At 43.3% G+C, this 17,626-nt stretch overlaps 4 protein-coding genes and 1 long non-coding RNA gene across 14 annotated transcripts; 2 read left to right on the top strand and 3 right to left on the bottom strand.

Moving 5' to 3' along the window:
* The first annotated feature begins 505 nt into the window (after positions 1-505).
* Positions 506-7,941, top strand: hid1a (HID1 domain containing a). The gene is made up of 19 exons (XM_076085910.1): positions 506-785; positions 1,410-1,559; positions 2,289-2,459; positions 2,767-2,883; positions 3,300-3,406; positions 3,528-3,644; positions 3,792-3,999; positions 4,087-4,143; positions 4,231-4,371; positions 4,461-4,551; positions 4,641-4,792; positions 4,882-4,960; positions 5,137-5,301; positions 5,455-5,682; positions 6,227-6,378; positions 6,455-6,541; positions 6,635-6,726; positions 6,815-6,973; positions 7,060-7,941. The coding sequence occupies exons 1-19, from the start codon at positions 720-722 to the stop codon at positions 7,121-7,123; spliced, it is 2,403 nt and encodes an 800-aa protein (XP_075942025.1). The 5' UTR covers positions 506-719; the 3' UTR covers positions 7,124-7,941.
* On the bottom strand, positions 1,280-4,115 carry LOC142944786 (uncharacterized). Its single transcript, XR_012952877.1, has 2 exons — positions 2,261-4,115; positions 1,280-1,792 (listed from the first exon to the last, which is right to left on the bottom strand). It is a non-coding gene; the product is annotated as an uncharacterized LOC142944786 (long non-coding RNA).
* Positions 7,942-8,584: 643 nt separating the features above from the next.
* Positions 8,585-13,830, bottom strand: LOC142944780 (proton channel OTOP2-like). 10 transcript variants are annotated; one of them, XM_076085897.1, is made up of 9 exons: positions 12,577-13,830; positions 11,531-12,329; positions 11,348-11,425; positions 10,444-10,841; positions 10,230-10,366; positions 10,067-10,125; positions 9,866-9,990; positions 8,980-9,785; positions 8,585-8,854 (listed from the first exon to the last, which is right to left on the bottom strand). In XM_076085897.1, the coding sequence occupies exons 3-9, from the start codon at positions 11,398-11,400 to the stop codon at positions 8,684-8,686; spliced, it is 1,749 nt and encodes a 582-aa protein (XP_075942012.1). In that variant the 5' UTR covers positions 11,401-11,425; positions 11,531-12,329; positions 12,577-13,830; the 3' UTR covers positions 8,585-8,683. The 10 variants fall into 10 exon arrangements, with proteins under 10 accessions (XP_075942012.1, XP_075942015.1, XP_075942016.1 ...); XM_076085900.1 differs by having other exon boundaries at positions 11,718-12,329; XM_076085901.1 differs by having other exon boundaries at positions 12,189-12,329.
* amn (amnion associated transmembrane protein) lies at positions 11,873-14,311 on the top strand. The gene has a single exon (XM_076085908.1). The coding sequence runs from the start codon at positions 12,602-12,604 to the stop codon at positions 14,024-14,026; it is 1,425 nt and encodes a 474-aa protein (XP_075942023.1). The 5' UTR covers positions 11,873-12,601; the 3' UTR covers positions 14,027-14,311.
* LOC142944781 (tripartite motif-containing protein 16-like) lies at positions 13,976-17,029 on the bottom strand. The gene is made up of 6 exons (XM_076085907.1): positions 16,392-17,029; positions 16,126-16,221; positions 15,813-16,046; positions 15,405-15,576; positions 15,082-15,156; positions 13,976-14,981 (listed from the first exon to the last, which is right to left on the bottom strand). Exons 1-6 carry the CDS (start codon positions 16,800-16,802, stop codon positions 14,446-14,448), a joined length of 1,524 nt encoding a protein of 507 aa, XP_075942022.1. The 5' UTR covers positions 16,803-17,029; the 3' UTR covers positions 13,976-14,445.
* Positions 17,030-17,626: the final 597 nt, after the last annotated feature.

The following is a 17,626-nucleotide window of genomic DNA, read 5'->3' as shown; positions in this document are numbered from 1 at the left end:
GTTTGCTGTGGCATCGGAGATGTCACAGAAGAGTAGCGAGCAGGATAGTCAAATTGAAGTGATGGGCACTAGTACTTTCTTGTAGGTTACACGTATGATGTGAAGGATACAATTCAGTTACGATAATGTCTGAAGAAAAGTGGGGACTTACAAACAGCACTTAAAGGCCGCATATAATGACAAAGGCGCACTTGCAGCCTATGAGCATTACAAAGCACCATGACTTCATTCATTTCTTTATGGAATAAGGATATAATTGGTCATAATCAGACACAACAATTGACAAATATTGGCCACGGTGTTCGTTTTCCTTAATGTTGTGTTGCGGTTTACTATTCATCGTTACACGTTGCAGCATAATTTATATGCTTTAGGATTTGGAAATACCAACTTTGAATAAAATCAGATCTAGATGTAACACGCCATCTCACTATACAATCAATGTGGATTTTCTATACCAAAGAATGCATCAATTTACAGCCTACAGACATTAGAACAATTACAGTTTTGTATCGGTAAATGCTGGAAACAAAACATCCTGTCTGGCTGAATGGTTTACATCTTCACAATCCGGAAGTTACACCCTGTAGGAGTGCAGGTCCAGCCAGCCAATAGAGTAAAAAAACGCCTCCGCCAAAGACTCAAGCGAAGGACGGAGGTGAAAATAACAGGGATCCTCAGCAGCAGCGGTCCTGTTAGTATAAAGGGAAATAATCGCAATGGGCAGCACCGACTCAAAACTGAACTTCAGGAAAGCAGTGATTCAGCTGACAACCAAAACACAGGTATATTCGCATCCATACAGCGGAATAAAGGATTATATAAAAACAGAAATGTGTCGATGAGCGCGGCCGGAGAGCATCCCCGAGGAGATGAGATAACGCGTATGATGTGATGGCAAAAACAAACAGGCTGATGTTGCGTGCGCGCTTTATAACGGACATAAATTTATTTTGCATAGTCGACATGTTTATAAGGTCGGTATAGAAGGACTGCATGCACTGTACTCCAAATATGTCGTATGTTTCATAGATTAGGTTAAATGATGGCCGATTCTTCGAGGCTGTAGCCTACATGTCTAGTTTAGATTATAAAACAAGCGATGGCGTAGCAAAATCAAAACTGATGACGTCTGCAGATGCGGCAGGTGGACTGTGCTTAGCCCAGTGTGCCAGATAATGTTTCCTGCTGCTAGAATACAGGTTGTGTTTACATTGCCATTAGGCAGGCCTAGGATGAGCTCTACAATGAAGTCCAAACAATCACGTATGCGTTATGATCAAAAGGGGAAATTGTATTTTAATGCACTGCTAAATCAATCCAGCCATTGTATTTTGAATCTCACAGATATAAAAATGCTCCATTTGGCTTAGATATATGGGAAACGTATGTAAACACATTTTCTACAGCCAGTGGAAGCCACAGACGATGCCTTCTGGGACCAGTTCTGGGCAGACACCACCACCACGGTCCAGGATGTTTTTGCACTGGTGCCAGCTGCAGAGATAAGAGCTGTTCGAGAGGAGTCCCCCTCCAATTTAGCAACTCTCTGCTATAAGGTACACACAGCATGAACAGCTAATGCATCTGTGTTATACAAACTTGTTTACGAGATGAGATTGCAGGGGACACTCCCTACTGTGAGGCTACATCATGGAATAATGTTGTTTGTTAGAGCCCAACACGGGAGTCTGTCAGCAAGGCTCATGCTCTCAGATGCGGGAATAAGTGAGTCAACTCCCCTTCCTTTCCCTTCGCTTCTCGTCTCATACCAGCTTCCGTTTGAAGCTTCCTATCAGAAACAAAACAGACATAGTGAGCTGTTACAGCATAATTAAATAAAGAGGAGGAGACGAGAGCTCTTGAAGCTGAGCTCATTTAAAGTGGTTTGTTGCCTATTTTAAAAAGGCTGTAACATGGTGTTGATTAAATTTAGATAATGACTCATTTTTTTAAGTTAATCTTTGTTAAAGGCCCAACAAAACAAACAACATATGTCCCCATTTCATGTATCAATTGTACTTCCCAGTGGAAAGTATATCAAGTTTAAAGAAACTTGATGTACTTTCTAAGAAACTAAGTTGTTTGTCATGGTACAGTGCCGTGTTCATTGGGCAATCATTATCTGAGAACAACAGTTCTAAAATAGGCACCAATGCTGTAGCAAATTGCACTATTAAAATTGAAAACTACATAAATCTTCTCCTGTGTGTCTTGGTCAACAGATGTTTCCATACCACACATACTCATTCTCACTCACCTCCTGATCATATTTCCTGTCTCCTCAGGCCGTGGAGAAGCTGGTGCAGGGGGCGGAGTCCGGTTGCCCCACAGAGAGGGAGAAGCAGGTGATCCTGAACTGCACCTGCATCCTGAGCCGCATCCTTCCTTACATATTTGAAGACCAGGACTGGAGAGGATTCTTCTGGTCGACGGTGCCCGGTGCTGGGCGGGCTGGGGTGAGTGGGCACAGGAACGCATCAAGACAGGTCTTTTAATCACTCTTAACACTTTGTATCTGACAGTGGAAGCATTGAGGGGTAATCTGTTGATCAGCTAAATTGGTTTCCTCATTCCAGCTTTAAGAAAGGTGTAATTTACTTTTTCCTTGTAGAGCAGGAAATATCAGCTGTACTGCACCATTTCTTTCTAGCCAGGAACACTTTTCCCATGTTACCTGTTACATTATTTCTTTCAGTGAATACTAGAGAATATTTTTTTATCATCTGGATCTAGTCTCATACATATTATGTCCATCGTTTCCAGACAGATGAGCTGGATGATGACGAAGGAGCTCGACCCCTGGCCGAGTCGCTGCTCCTGGCTATCGCTGACCTCCTCTTCTGCCCCGACTTCACTGTCCACAGCCACAGGAGAGGCCCCGTGAGTACCCAGTGTCTCATCACCGTCAGGCAAAATTCATAATTGCTGACGCATTTACGAGGAAAATGGTTAACATGATCTATTTCGATTGTTAGAGATATTTTTTGAACCCTGTTTCCTTCTTCCTGGTCTAACTGGTCATTCCAGTTTCTCTGAAGAGACAGCGTTGAAAGAGTTCATGATTGAGGAAACATCGTTAGTCTCACCAGGAAGAAGTCCTCGTTCCTCATGAGAAAGAAAGAAATGCTGCACGTCACGCTGCAACTTTGTTTACAATGAATGCTCTTTAGGGGTTTAAACTTCCTTGGTGAATTGTTGTATACTATACTCATTATGGAAAACAAATATTCTGAGACATGTTAATTCTGCGCTTTGATTGAAATGATTTATTAATGTTTTTTTGTGACCACATCCAGGACTCGGTAGAGAACATGCAGTCTATAGACAGCTGTGAATACATCTGGGAGGCAGGGGTGGGCTTTGCACAGTCCCCCCCTCTCAACTACATCCATGATCTAAATAGGTGAGTCAGCCGGCTGTGTGCAGCTGTGCTTGGCAGCATATAGCACGAACCTTTATTCTCCTGGGTGATTTTCTTCTGTCCACCTCTCTGCTTTTTTTTTTTTTTCACTGATCCTCTTCAGGACAGAGTTGCTGAGGCTGTTACTAACCTGCTTCTCCGAGGCCATGTACCTGCCTTCTTCATCGGACAACAATGTCCTCAACCCTTGGGTGACTTTCTTCTGCTCCACAGAAAATAGGTAAGGGGCTGATGTAATGATTCGTTCGATGTGTATTGACTAAAGTAAGAGACTTCAATTACAAGTTACAGTATACTTTCATTCAAAAAAAACTTTGCGTGGGGGTGTTCTTGCACCTGATTCTCATCTTCGCGTCTTTTTCCCTAGACATGCTCTGCCTCTGTTCACCTCTCTGCTGAATGTGGTGTGTGCCTATGATCCAGTGGGCTACGGCATCCCATACAACCACCTTCTATTCTCCGACTACCGGGAGCAGCTGGTGGAGCAGGCAGTACAGATCCTCATTGTGACGCTGGAGCATGACGGAGGGGTTCCCCACCGAACCCCCTCCCCATCCAGCATGGAGGAACACGAGGTATAGCACTTCCTCAAAGAAATCCATCCGATGATTGAATGGCATGTGTTTAATGCCATTCCAATTAATCTCCTTATCTTTGTGCAGTCTACAGGCCCTGAAAACCTGTTTGTGAATTATTTGTCAAGGATCCACAGAGAGGAGGTATGTTCATTATCATTTTTTATAAAATACGTAAAGATTTCCCCAGTAGATATGTCCAGAGCACACCTTCTGTCTCTCCATTTGCAGGACTTTGACTTTGTGCTGAAGGGCCTAGCTCGTCTGCTGACCAACCCTTTGACTCAGACGTACCTGCCTAACTCTACCAAGAAGATCCAGTTCCACCAAGAGCTGTTGGTGCTTTTCTGGAAGCTTTGTGACTTCAACAAGGTTGGAACAAAAAACTACAATAAAGAGTTTCTTTGATTAAAAGTCTGTGATTTTACTCAACAAAATCCCTTTTGTGACCCCCACGACAGAAGTTCCTGTTTTTTGTCCTGAAGAGCAGCGATGTGCTGGATATTCTGGTTCCCATACTCTTCTATCTGAATGATGCCAGGGCTGACCAGTGTGAGTCTCATCCCACTGCTTCCTTGCACCCAACAAGCCTTTACTAGGCATATACGTTTATTAACTTCTGATGTGTTTTATGGCTGCAGCCCGTGTTGGACTCATGCACATCGGTGTGTTCATTTTGCTGCTGCTGAGCGGAGAGAGAAACTTTGGCGTGCGCTTGAATAAGCCCTACTCTGTCCATGTGCCTATGGACATCCCAGTGTTCACGGGGACTCATGCTGACCTGCTTATAGTGGTGAGTGTCTACTGCATTGCATCATCTGAAATGTTCTTTCTTGCTGCCAAATTAAGATACTCACAGCTGTCACTGTGTTTGTTTTGTAGGTGTTTCACAAGATCATCACCACAGGCCACCAGCGTCTCCAGCCTCTGTTTGACTGCCTACTCACAATCATTGTAAATGGTAAAATTGCTTTGGCGCCATCTGTCTGGCAATGCACAGATAACAGCAACAGAAACTATTTAACCGTTTTAACATCTTATAACAAAACAGATACCACTTAATCAAATTATAATGTCTGTTATGTTTTTTTTAATTTATTTAGTGACACAGTCTTCTTAACATCTCTCCTTCTGCAGTGTCTCCCTATTTGAAGAGCCTGTCCATGGTGGCAGCCAATAAACTGCTCCACCTGCTGGAGGCCTTCTCCACTGGCTGGTTCCTGTTCTCTGTAGCCCAGAACCACCACCTTGTGTTCTTCCTTCTCGAGGCTTTCAACAATATCATCCAATATCAATTTGACGGTAAGAGTGAGCTGAAACAAAACAGCATTCTGGGCTCGCATGGCTTTGAAAAGCTTTCTTTTAGAGTTGCTGTCAGGATCAAGATATTAGAAGGGACTTTGTTACACATTTGCTCATTTAGTGAATCTGTCCCTCTGTCTCTCTCACCTCCAGGAAACTGCAACCTGGTGTACGCAATCATACGCAAACGTAACGTGTTCCACCAGTTGGCCAACCTGCCCTCTGATCCTGCTTCCATCCAGAAGGCTTTGCAGAGGAAGAGGAAGTCTCCGGATGTCATTTCCCGCACTAGCTCGCAGGAGACTGTATCCATGGAGGGCTCGCGCCCTGCTGTACCGGCAGAGCCTGGTACACTGAAGACCAGCCTGGTCGCTATACCAGGTGCTGACTCTGTATGCTATTTGGATGTTTGTGATTGGATGTTAAAACCGGCTCATTGGTCAACTTACTACACTTTTCATATTTTTTTGAAATTGACAACCATCCCTTGAATGTGGGGTGGATTTCTGTCCTGTACAGCTTAGTACATTAAGCATCTGAAAACTAAGAGGACTGTCAAATATAGGTACATTTGTAAGAAAAACAAAACGTTACTCAAACAGAAATAAACTGAGTAGTTGTTTGGGACTATTTTCAGCTGCAGATTGGTTGCACTAGCAGCTATTTACTGCAGCAATAAAGTTTAGAATTGACTTAAAATAAATTACATTTCCCATGTTCATGGTAAAGAAGAGACATTAAACCCAGTGCAGCGATGTGGCATGGAGAAATAAGTTACAGTATATCAGGTTTTGGACACAATGCTACATTTCATTCTTTGTTTTGGGCTTTTCATAGGATTTGTTAGAATAAGAAAAGTATAGACAATCACCAGACTTATCCTTCAAGTAGTTATAGGTGTTCTGTCATTCGTGGTTTCCTACAGGCATTGATAAACTGACTGAGAAGTCCCAGGTGTCAGATGATGGCACCATGGTGTCAGTTCCAAAGACAGACCCCTCACAAAAAGCCCACTCAGACCAAAAGGCAGTCGTTGGGACCAGTGACACAGAGTCAAACTCAGGCCGAGACAATGAAGTAAGTGTGCGTTTGTGTGCATGCGTTTGTTTCAAAGCACACGCATGCCAGTAATTGTATTTCTTCAAATTATCAGGATGTGTTCTACACTGAAGCAGAAATGGAGAGAAGACCTTTGTCAAGAGCATCTTCAACATCGTTTTGGGCTCCCACACCAGAATGGGTCGGTAACTTCTTTCGCCCTCACCCTCTCCAATTCCGGATATTTGTCAGAACGCGTAAATGATCTGGATTTACCTTTTTATTTTTGTCCTAGGTCCTCTCCTGGAAGTGTAAACTACCCCTACAGACTATCATGCGACTTTTACAAGTTCTAGTTCCCCAGGTGGAAAAGATCTGCATTGACAAGTATGTTACTTAACTATTTAAACGCTTGTATTCCTTTTTGAAATATCACCGTTTTCTTAAAATAAAGTGCTCAAATGTTTCACTGCAGGGGTCTAACAGATGAATCAGAGATCCTTAAGTTTCTCCAGCATGGCACATTAGTGGGCCTGCTGCCAGTTCCTCACCCCATCCTCATCAGAAAGTATCAGGCCAACGCAGGAACTGCCATGTGGTTTCGTACCTACATGTGGGGCGTCGTCTATTTGCGGTGAGTCAGCCATAAGAGCAGAGCGTTATGCAAATACTCGTCTATCCACGTTGACTAAGCGCTAACATCTTATTTTGTTGTTCTAGCAATGTGGACCCTCCTATCTGGTATGACACCGATGTTCGCCTTTTTGAGATTCAGAGGATGTAGACAGAAGACTAAAAATGGGACTATTCAACAGGGTTTCTGCTCCCTTCAGTATCTGCTGGTTTCCCAGTCAACCTCACTGTGTTTAACTTGCCTCCCTAATCATCATCATCATCATCAGTGCGTACACCACCAACCTGGGTAGGAGAGTCATTCAGACGACTCCGGTAGAGACACGTCCAGATTAAGATGATTGAATTATCACTGTTGTCCATAAATAACTGTGTTTGTACATTTCTTAAGACCTCAAGACAATAGAATGTCTGGAGCGTTTCCTGAAGGCCGGAGCTCTTTTCTTGGCGGAATAGAGGAGTGAAAGTGAAGTGAAAGAGGAAACATTGTTAAACTTTGCAGTCAGACTGGTTATAGAAGATATGGTGCTTTCCCCACAGAGGCTTGAAACATATCCTGGATGGCACAATATTGGTGTTTTACGTTATTTGTTGTACTTGCCATGCTTTAAAGTGCACTCTTTGAGTTGTGAATATGGTTGTGGTTCATGTGACAATGTAACTCTACAGGATTTTGGAGACAACTATACAGATTGTATGTTTTTATGTATATGGCCAGGTTTAAGTTTGGACCTGGCTGGCTATGCTTAATGTTGGAAAGTGTATTTTACGTAAATGATCCTGAATATATATATATATATATATATTCATATGCATCTGTGAATTCTGTGTTGGTCACATTACTGAACAATATGCTTTACTGGGGAATCTTTTTTTAAGCAATACATATGGTTTATATGTATATATTCACAAAGGAGTCAACATTTACTCTTTGTGCGCCAAAGATAAATCAACACTTAATTATCCATATCAAGTGCAGAGCTTATTAGAGGGTATTTTACTTTGTCCATCGGTTGTATGTAGTTTGGCCACAACATGCCGCATAAAGTCAAAGCTGCCCCTTTACACCATGAACACTAGATGTCACCATGTCCCTCTCCAGCGGGCAACAAGTTACATTTTACAGATACTGCTTTGGATGGGTTTTTTTGCATCCAATTCCACCTTTGCTTATGTCCCGTTTTTTTTCAAGTACTATTTTTTACATATTGGTTTACCACCAATATGGGATATCCAGAGGGATTTTCAAGACAGATCTAATAAAAATGTCATGAGAGCAAAGTATACTATCAAAATGTTCTACGAGACTAGATATTGTTTTTATCTATAATTGTTTGTGTATATATATATATATATATATATATATATATATATATATATATATATATATATATATATATATATATATATAATATCTAATGCCTGGTTTAAAAATAGTTACTGAACTGATCAAGTAGTTTGATAACAAATTAAATGTCATGGTTATAAATAACCACACATGTAAATGTAATAGCTTGTTACGTGCAGAGCACAACAAAACATGGCCTTCTTAGTAAATTTGATTCAAAAATATGGGAATCTAAATGTTAGCCAACTAATGACAAGTAACACATTCTTTTAAGTTAACATTTATTAATACAACAAGTTCAATTTAAACATTTTAATAAATAAGATATATCATAAAATTACTCTAAATTAAAAATAGGTTAATCTAAGAGATCAAGTACACCTCAAAGAGACTGGCGACAGAGTGCATGCGGTAGAAGATTCCAAAAGGAAGTCCAATATTTACGATGGCCGCCCACATTGTGAATTTGTAGAATTTTATCTCGATGGGATGATCAAACTGGGGACGAGCGCCGAAGGCGGGCATGATCCACAGCTGTCAATACAGAGTGGGTGAATAAGCAGGACACATTTCAAGAGGAAAACAAATAGCTCTTAGTTAGTCTTAAGAGTTTGTTGCAATTATAGTGATTAAAGAAATGAAGCGTAAATACAACTTACAATGATGTTCGCAAGCAGCAGAAAGGCACAGACTTCCTTCAATACTCTTCTCTTCCAACTTGGCTTATCAGGACTTGAGGTCACGAAGTATTTGGACCGACGACTCCCCAGAACAACGTTTGTCTCTGGATGTTCCCGGAAGGCGTGAGCATTTGTGTGCAGAGCGGCTTCCTGCATCACGTGGAAAGGCTCCCTATGGAGGCCTTCGATGATGAAGTAGTTCTGCAGACCGAGCTGGAGCACCGTCAGCACCGCCCAGGACAGGTTGAGGGCGTTCAGGTACCCTCCGGCTCCTGTCGCCACCGCAGCCACGATGGTGAAGTAGCTGATGATGAACTGCCCCATCGAGGCTCCCAACAGAAGCCTCACATCCAGGCTGCGAGTGGGGTTTTTCTCCGATACGTGCTCCCTGTTGTCCAGCCTGTAGACGACGCAGCCGATCACAGTGGAGACGGACATCAGGCTCACTATCACTATATTCATGATGAAATGAATCAGCAGGGCCTCGTTTCTGTTCTTCTCGTCCTCTGTCAGTAGGTCCACCTTGTACACTATGAATGTGACAAGTCCTGCCACCACCAGCAGTATTCCCATAACAGGTCCCGAACACACATCTTTTGGACGGAACTTTATGCTGTGGTGGCTGCGATCCTCCACAAGGCGACCAACATTTTTCCACATGACGTAGGCCACGGCCGAAGCAAAGAGGCTGTATTCTATGTTGAAGGGGTACAGGTAGTAGAAGGCGTCTTTGAAGGTGTCGCACGCCAAGTGACTGCATTCACACTTTCTGTCACCATAGCTGGCTGAAACGGAAAGTTTTTGGAGTTACTTTTCCCTCTTAATGAACACATGAATGAATTGAAAACACACCGTGCCTAAATACCTCTGTACATCTTGTGTGAGACACTGACATTTAGGTCTGGAATCTCAGTTTGGTGAACCGATTCCTCAGTCACAGCTGCCATCCACACCACCAGGTTAGTTGAAAGCGTAAGAGCAAGCCCACACCTGGAAGAGTGAAAACATGAGTGTCCTGCAAGATTAGAAAAGGTACATTTTCTAGTGAGCAAAATAAATAATTTACCGTGTGAAATTTGTGTGTAGTTGCACACAATCCTTTGCATGAAACCAAAGGAAGTAGGTCTACAAACAGACAGGTTTTGTTAGGTTTCCACCCACCAATCCACAGTGCAAGTAAGACTGCATATTCTTGCAATGTATGAGTAATGTTTTTAAAATGCAACAACCTGGACAAACAGAAATACGGCTTGCACAACAGGGAAGGCAACCGTAACAGCAGAGTCACAGTGAAGGTAGCCCACATAGGTGGCGATCTTGAAGATGTCCATGATGAGACTGAGAAGCCCAAACAGCAGAAGCCCGCCTGAAATATAAACATTAAAAAGGGTTTAAGCCTTGAAACGATACTCATCTAAAAACAGACAACCACAAGGTGCTGACCTCGGAGCCACACAGGCCCCGCGTGGCTATCTTTGAACAATACAGCTTGATCCTTCCGAGAGGTGACGGCTGTGTAAAACAGCATCCACAACATCGTGAGGAGGAGGAGAATGATGAGGAAGATTTGCCTGTGCACAGCAGTGATGGCCACGCTGTTGAAGGCACTGCCGCTGACCAGAGCGCAGCCCAGGATCAGGATGTTGACGCAGACGATGCCAGACAGGAGCCATCCACCACCATGGTGGGCCCTCTCCACCACTGCCTCCACGTGGCGAATGCTCTCTCCAGCCTCCACATTGAAAGTCTGTGAGGGACTGGGCAGATGTTGGATGTTGTCCATCTGTGCTGCCATCTCGATGTTGGATGGCCGTGCCGCCACAACATCCTCTGACGTTTTTCTACAAAAAAAAAAAATAGATGAAGTGTCTCAGAAAGACAGTAATAATCACATACTGTTTAAGTTAGCAGCTTTTTTTTTCCACCAAAAAATAAATTTAAAAAAATGTCTGTCTTAAAATTGCACACACTCCTTCTCCCTAAGTGAGAAATGCATAATCTATGAATATGCAAATATTTTGTCCATTTCAAAAGTTTAACCCATGGACACAAGATGTTCATGTTCTGCAAGTTTCTCTTTTTCAAGCAGAAGACAATTTGAAACACATTTCAATACAATGTAGTCCAGTAAGCTACAACACAACTACAACCTCAATGTTTGAATTTACAACTCTGACTGTCAAATGAAGAACATTTGTGGCGGATATATTAAAGTAGGCGTACCAAACAAGTGGCTATGGCTGCATCTTGAAGTATAGTGAACATAACTCTACACTGCAATCTGCAGTTGGTTTAAGACGTGATTTCTCTAAAGCTGCCGAGTGAAAACACATCATCACACGTTTACCCATAAAAAAGTTGGTTGCAGGTCCGTAACATCTCTTGAGCTACAGTTTTCATGATGGGCTTCCCGACCAATTGGAGACTGTACGCCACAAAAAAAAAGAAATCATAAGCGGGTGTCAGGACACTTGGACATGTCTATATCATGGCAAAGATGAAACGCATAGGGACATTAAAGGAAATACACCGAAAGTGTAGCGTTCCTCTCTCTGCAGGTGAGGTTGCTGGAGCGCCGCAAAAGGGAAGGTAAACAGGTGTAGTTACTTTCGGCTGATTAATCGTGTCGCTCCCCTAACAATTATTTAAAGCAGCTCCGATCGTAACCTCCAAGTCAATTTGTCTACGCGTTTTATTGATCGTCCATGTAAACGTGCCTTTACTTTTCTCCACAGCAGGCGACTGTGGCCCGTGATTGGACACTGCCTCAGGGGACATTCAGGTTCAATGAGTTTGTGTGTTTGTTTGTTTTTTTCCCCCCGTGCATAATCCTGGTACCTGTACCACAAAGCAGGATTACGATGTTGTTTGATGAGTGAAACCCTGTTGACTGAACACATTCGGAAATCCAATATATAGCTTGCAATTACAAAAAAAAAGAAGCAGTTACATGAAGCTGTTAGGGAAGCAGCAGTAGAAGCAATGCATTCATGAAATGTATAATTAAACATAACACAATTTTGGAAACTTTGGCTTTCACTAACATAAAGGCCCTCAATGACTAGAGACAGAACATATTGGATTAGGAGTTTTATATCTATAACTGGATTTGATTTCATATTAATCAAGAGGTATATAATTCCATTTGCTTCCCTTAAAGGTCTCTGCATGTCATGTACAAAACTTACATAATACTTTTTTTTTTTTTTTGTCATTAGTTTAACAGCATTCCTGATGTTCAGCAAACTTTCCAGGTGGACTCCAGTAACTGAGGGGCAAAAGGAGCTAAGAGGACTGTCCATAAGTTATCCCTTCAGAAAATCTTGTCCCTGCAAAAGAAGAATTGGTGTTGATGCCTGATGAGGACCACTGGACTCTAGAAAATGCATAGAAATGTATTCATAAGTGTTCAGGATATTCTGATAATAGACAAAAAAATAAAATCTGTTGTTGCAGATTTGTAAATCGTTTACAGGTCATCTGCTTGCCCAGGTCGATGTGGTTCGGAGCTCATCAACTTTACTGGTAAGCTGTGTGCACTCATGTGTTAGTCACAAGGTTGGAAACAAAGGTCACCTTATGTTCTCTCAGTCCATCACAAATGTTCAGGATGCTGAAAACACCGGACATGCTCCTTCTCTTCTTCTGTCTTGTCGGGGCAGTGGATGCCCTGCAAAAACAGTGGATTCCTGACACCAACTATGAGAATAAGACCAACTGGGACAAAGGGGCTGTTCCATGTGGCAACGACATAGTTCAGTTTCCAGCCCAGAGAAAAGTGTCTGTGTTCGTGGAGACCACGCATGCTGTGCAGGAGATGAGGCTGCCAGTCGATGGAGAGCTCATCCTAAATTCAGGAGCTGGATTTTATGTTGTGAGCGGAAAAGATCCAGGCTGCGGAGCTGGTGTCACGACCCAGTTCAGGGATTCAGAGTCTCTTCAGTGGTTCAACCCAGCTCTGTGGCAGGCAGCTGCAACTCTGGAAGACCTGCAGCCTGGAAACTTCTTGTTCTCAGTCCACGAGGAAAGTGTCCCTTGCCAGTATGATGATGTGGTTTTTAAAGCCCGCTCCTCTTTCAGGGTGGACACCAGCTCCAGTCAGTCCATTCCTGTCAAATCGGTGTCTGTGCTGGGGAAGAAGTTTGACAGCAGATCTGAGTTCTCCCAGTATCTCGGCTCACGTTCAGGCCAGCTGCAGTTTCAAGGATCCACTGGCGTTACTGTTGGAAACCAAGACTGTGGGGATCCTTCTGGCTGCGACTGTGGGAATTCTGTGAACCATCAGCGGATATGTAACACTGTAACATGTGGCACTCTGAGCTGTAAGAAGCCTCTCCTCCCTGTAGGACACTGCTGTAATGTTTGTGGCGCCATCGTCACCATTCACTATGCCGCTGGTTTCAACCTGCAAACTTACAGGGAACGAATCCACCACCTATTTCTTATCTTGCCAAAATACAAATCCATTCAGCTGGGTATGTCTAAAGTCTTAAAGTCACAGCGGTTGATGGAGGTCATCCCTTTTGGTGCCTCGCCTGAGATCCAGGTGGTTGTTGTGGATGGAGAGAAGGGATCGCAGTCCGAGGGTCTGGCCCGGGACATACTGAAAGATGCCCGTTCTCATGGCTCAAACCTGGGAATCACTGAGGCTGAATTTCAAGCCTCCTCTGGGAGCAGCAGTGATCAGACTGGAGGGAGTGCTGGGATGGTGGTTGGAGTTGTGTTTGGAGTTTTGATTATGATTACAATCATCATCATCGTGGTGGTGCTGGTTCGTAAAGGGGTTGTTCAAATGCCATTGTCACTGCCGTCGCTGCCGTCTCTGAGCAGCTTGAAGAAGAGCGGCGATGTTGGCGGGCCTATTGACCACGGCTTTGACAATCCCATTTTTGACAGGCCCAACATGCTGCCTGATATTCCTGGCGTGTATACGGCTGAAACAAAGCATTCTATCTCCATGACTCAGACAGGTGTGCACTTTATAAATCCACTTTATGACGAGAATGAAACAGATTTCAATGCCTGAATTTGACTGCAGTGGACTTTAAGGAGGTTAATGATTTCCAAAGTACTTTTGCATTAACTTGATGATTTTACAGACCCTTCATAAACAATAAATCCTCGTATAGCTTTATGATAATTCAGCAAATGCACTTGTACAACAAATAAAAGAATTGTTGGCAGACTATGTACTTTTTTTCCTCAATCATGTCACATTCAAGAGCAATATAGTTGCAATAAAACTGCAGTAAATTCCTAACACGAGCCTGCTGCACAGTTTTCTTACATTTTATGTTACCACCAGATGGTAGTAAATTTAACCTTCAATGACATGTATGTGAAAAAATCCTCCAAATGTACCATAACTTTATATACCTTGTTATGTAACCTCAATAAACATTTATGACACAAACTTGCAGTGAAGGCAGGTGATCATTTGTTACATCATTTCTCATTAACGAGAGAAGCCACGTTGTCTTTTTTTGACAGCCAGGCTGTAACATATAAGGGCTCTATGAAATCAGCCGTGTACTTGTGGAGCTGCCTCATAGGACCGGTGGCATCATAAAAAGACACAGAGCCTCGATGAAAGTCGACATACAAGCCAAGTCTCGTAATATCGGTGACATCCAAGGGCGTCTCCGCACCAGCATGCCAGGCAAAGAAACCTCGGCTGTTCCTTCCCACGCACCAGGAAAAGTCGTTCCCAGTGATGCAGCCGGTGCTTTGCTCTCCTTTACGATCGATGCTCTTGTACGTGACTCCTACATGTGCACCCTCCCCAATCAGGTCTGCTTCAATATAGTGCCTCCCAAGGTAAAGGCTGTCTGAAGTTATTGCCTGACGCCAATGTTCGAAGCGACGCAGGTGGTCTGGGTAGCTGTGCTGCCAGGGGCTGGTGTTGGTCAGCTTTCTGTTGTCCTCCGTTACGCGGAGGAATTGATGGGTGGTGTCTGGGTCAAAGGTCAAACTCCTTGTGTCTACAGTACATGGGGGAAAAAGAATTTGTGAAGACAAATGAACACGTATGATTAGACTAACAGAAAACACAGAACATAATATACTGAAAGGTGTATTTACATTTCAAAAAGTCCTCTCGCGTCTCAGGATCAGTGAGGGGTGAGGGTTCAGATTCTGGCATCTGGGACTTAGTACCTGCTTGCAGAGAGATTACTTGGTGTTTTGATAAGAGATGAGGATTTTTTTCAACTGCTAAATGTGCTGATAAATATAAAGGGTTAGGATTAGGAGCAAAGAAAGATTGATATACAGGACTTAAAGTCCACAGCCATGGCTTGGCTAAAACAAGCAACTAACAAGATACACTGAAGAAAGCATGTCTGAAGCTATGTTCTCTATGAGGAGCCATACGATGTAAGGTATAGGACGTGATACACACTCACCACTTTTACAAATACATTTCAGTTTTTCGTTGTAGGAGGAGAGGATCAGGTCACACAGCTCCTGGGTAGAATCAGTCACTACCTGGACGTAAGAGGTTAAATGGTCCATGCGGTTGATGTGCGGACTAGGCCGGCATACGTCTACCACGCCTTTCTTCCACTCCGAATACTCCTGGAACAAGCAAAACAAAAGTATTCACAATGCAAAATGAAGCTACTAAACAAAATGCAACTACTTTTTCTCTGATCCGGAACTTTTCTCTGTCAAATAACTGCAGAGATGAAATTCCTGCTCTGTGTACACTGTCACACCGGCATCCAAAATAAAATAAACTTAGTCTCGGACTACAGCATGCGCTAATCCAAGATCATATGAGACACGACACTCGTGTTTCAGATATTTTGTACCTGCAAGAAGTCTACATCAGACTTGCTCCTGGACAGTTTGTTCATTTGGGCCACAGTTTTCATGAGCTCGCTTTTCCTCTGCTCCAGATGTGCCTGGATGCCCTCTGCCTGTCTGAGGGCCGTTCTCTGCTCCCCCTCCAGCATATCCACCACCCCTTTTCTGGCCTCCTCCACGGTTGTCTGCAGCCTGGCAAACTGCTGTTCAACAATAACACAAACCTCTTGCACAGACGACTGCCAGAGGGGAAAGGGAAAGAAAAAATTCAAACCAGACCATGGTGCGTTAAATTAATGCAAAATGCATGCAACATACCTTAATTAGGTCATTGTTACTCTGTAGCTTTCCAATCGCTATCTCAGCTGCTGAGGCACTTTGACTGATCTCTTCTTGTTTCTTCTGCAGCTCAGTCTACAGCACAAACAATCATCACAAACATAACTGCAACAGATGCTGCAAAAAAGCAAGGCCATTAATGACAAATCTTAAATTAATATGTTGCCCTTTTGAGACGATAAAAGGAAATAGTTTTAAACTTTCAAGCAAATTAAAAAAATGATGATGTGTTGTGTTGTTAGGACCTCAATCTGTGTCCGTGCCTCCCCGACAGACGCAGTCGTGTGCCCTTCGTGCTCCTGGTTCTCACAGTCCAGACACACACAGCAGCCGTCCATCAGACAGAAGCGTTCGAGAGGACGTTGATGAAGCTCACACGTCTGACAGTCGATGTCGTGGAGGGGATCCACCAGACGATGGTTTTGAAATTTGACGTTCTCCAGATGGGGTCTGAGATGGGCCTCGCAGTAAGAAACGCGACAGGTCAGACAGGATTTTAGGGCCTCGCTGGGGCTGTCCATGCAGGAGTCACACAACACATCTGGTGGGAGCAGTGTGTCGGCCGTCTCGGTGGCAGGATCCCTCGGCTCCTCATATATTATGTTGTGCCGACTCTCCTTCAAGTTCTCCTCATTATTTCTGCTGAGAGCAGCCATGTTTGAGAACGTTCCCCTAGTCACCTTAAATTCGATTTGGTTGAGCTTTAGACGGCCACAAGTTACTACGGCTGCCTTTTCCTGCCTTTTCTGAGATCTAAAGACCCTCAGAGAGCATAAGGAAATAATTTAAAACAACGCCTAAGGTATTTCGTACTGAGCCAGCTGAAGCATTCTCATTTTTCACCCCTCCCCTGTTTAACTCTTCTCTTCTCTCTGTATCCAACCACACAAAGCTTAAAACACAGAAGATTACTCAGATTAGGGGAGGAAATGACGAGTGTATTATGACCAAACCAGGAAAGGGACATCCTCTCTTTCATTCTGTCAGAGTTAATGACTTGTTTACTGATTTTACATTCTCTGGCAAAGTTGGTTTTAAAAGGTTCATTTCACCAATAACGGTGTGAAGAAAAACAGTTGTGTCTGGCTTCTGTCACCAATAAGATAAATAGTTTAATAAAAACACAAGTAAAGTCTTTGTAAAGTAGCGTATGGTTAGGGATGCTACAGGACCCATGTGGGAGTGTCACACTGTTTCCTTCTGATAACAATGTCATGTAAGAGGCACGGCGTTTCCCGACAATGACACTTATCTACAGTAGAACTTCCTGACTTTGTGTACAGAGACAACAATGATGCTTGGCTTTGGTGTGCATGCAGCATGAGAGGATTGTCACGATGGCTGAAGATGCCAAAACAAGTATATTCCGGTCTCTGGGTCTGTCTCTCTCTCTCTCTCGCACCTAAATCCCACATACCAAAGTCTTGGCAGAGGTGTAAAATGATGTCTTTGTAAACAGGTAGCAACTGAGACAGGATTT

The sequence above is a fragment of the Anarhichas minor genome, unplaced genomic scaffold (genome assembly GCF_050575085.1).
Source record: "Anarhichas minor isolate MPS153535 unplaced genomic scaffold, ASM5057508v1 ptg000007l, whole genome shotgun sequence".
In the NCBI taxonomy this organism is placed as follows: domain Eukaryota; kingdom Metazoa; phylum Chordata; class Actinopteri; order Perciformes; family Anarhichadidae; genus Anarhichas; species Anarhichas minor.
Note: the sequence above shows the minus strand (reverse complement) of the source record. Positions and strands in the feature narration are given on the sequence as shown.

What these genes read in the sequence shown, in the direction of transcription:
- hid1a (XM_076085910.1), top strand. Translation starts at nt 720, where the DNA reads ATGGGCAGCACCGACTCAAAACTGAACTTCAGGAAAGCAGTGATTCAG. An exon ending in TGATGCCAGGGCTGACCAGT is followed by an intron (nt 4,552 to 4,640) that starts GTGAGTCTCATC and finishes TTATGGCTGCAG; the next exon opens with CCCGTGTTGGACTCATGCAC. An exon ending in ACTCACAATCATTGTAAATG is followed by an intron (nt 4,961 to 5,136) that starts GTAAAATTGCTT and finishes CTCCTTCTGCAG; the next exon opens with TGTCTCCCTATTTGAAGAGC.
- LOC142944780 (XM_076085895.1), bottom strand. Translation starts at nt 12,302, where the DNA reads ATGGACAGTCCTCTTAGCTCCTTTTGCCCCTCAGTTACTGGAGTCCAC. An exon ending in ACTGTGACTCTGCTGTTACG is followed by an intron (nt 9,991 to 10,271) that starts GTTGCCTTCCCT and finishes TCACTCTTCCAG; the next exon opens with GTGTGGGCTTGCTCTTACGC. An exon ending in CTCACACAAGATGTACAGAG is followed by an intron (nt 9,786 to 9,865) that starts GTATTTAGGCAC and finishes TTTCCGTTTCAG; the next exon opens with CCAGCTATGGTGACAGAAAG.
- amn (XM_076085908.1), top strand. Translation starts at nt 12,602, where the DNA reads ATGTTCAGGATGCTGAAAACACCGGACATGCTCCTTCTCTTCTTCTGT.
- LOC142944781 (XM_076085907.1), bottom strand. Translation starts at nt 16,802, where the DNA reads ATGGCTGCTCTCAGCAGAAATAATGAGGAGAACTTGAAGGAGAGTCGG. An exon ending in AGGCACGGACACAGATTGAG is followed by an intron (nt 16,222 to 16,391) that starts GTCCTAACAACA and finishes TTTGTGCTGTAG; the next exon opens with ACTGAGCTGCAGAAGAAACA. An exon ending in GCGAGAGGACTTTTTGAAAT is followed by an intron (nt 14,982 to 15,081) that starts GTAAATACACCT and finishes CATGTACTGTAG; the next exon opens with ACACAAGGAGTTTGACCTTT.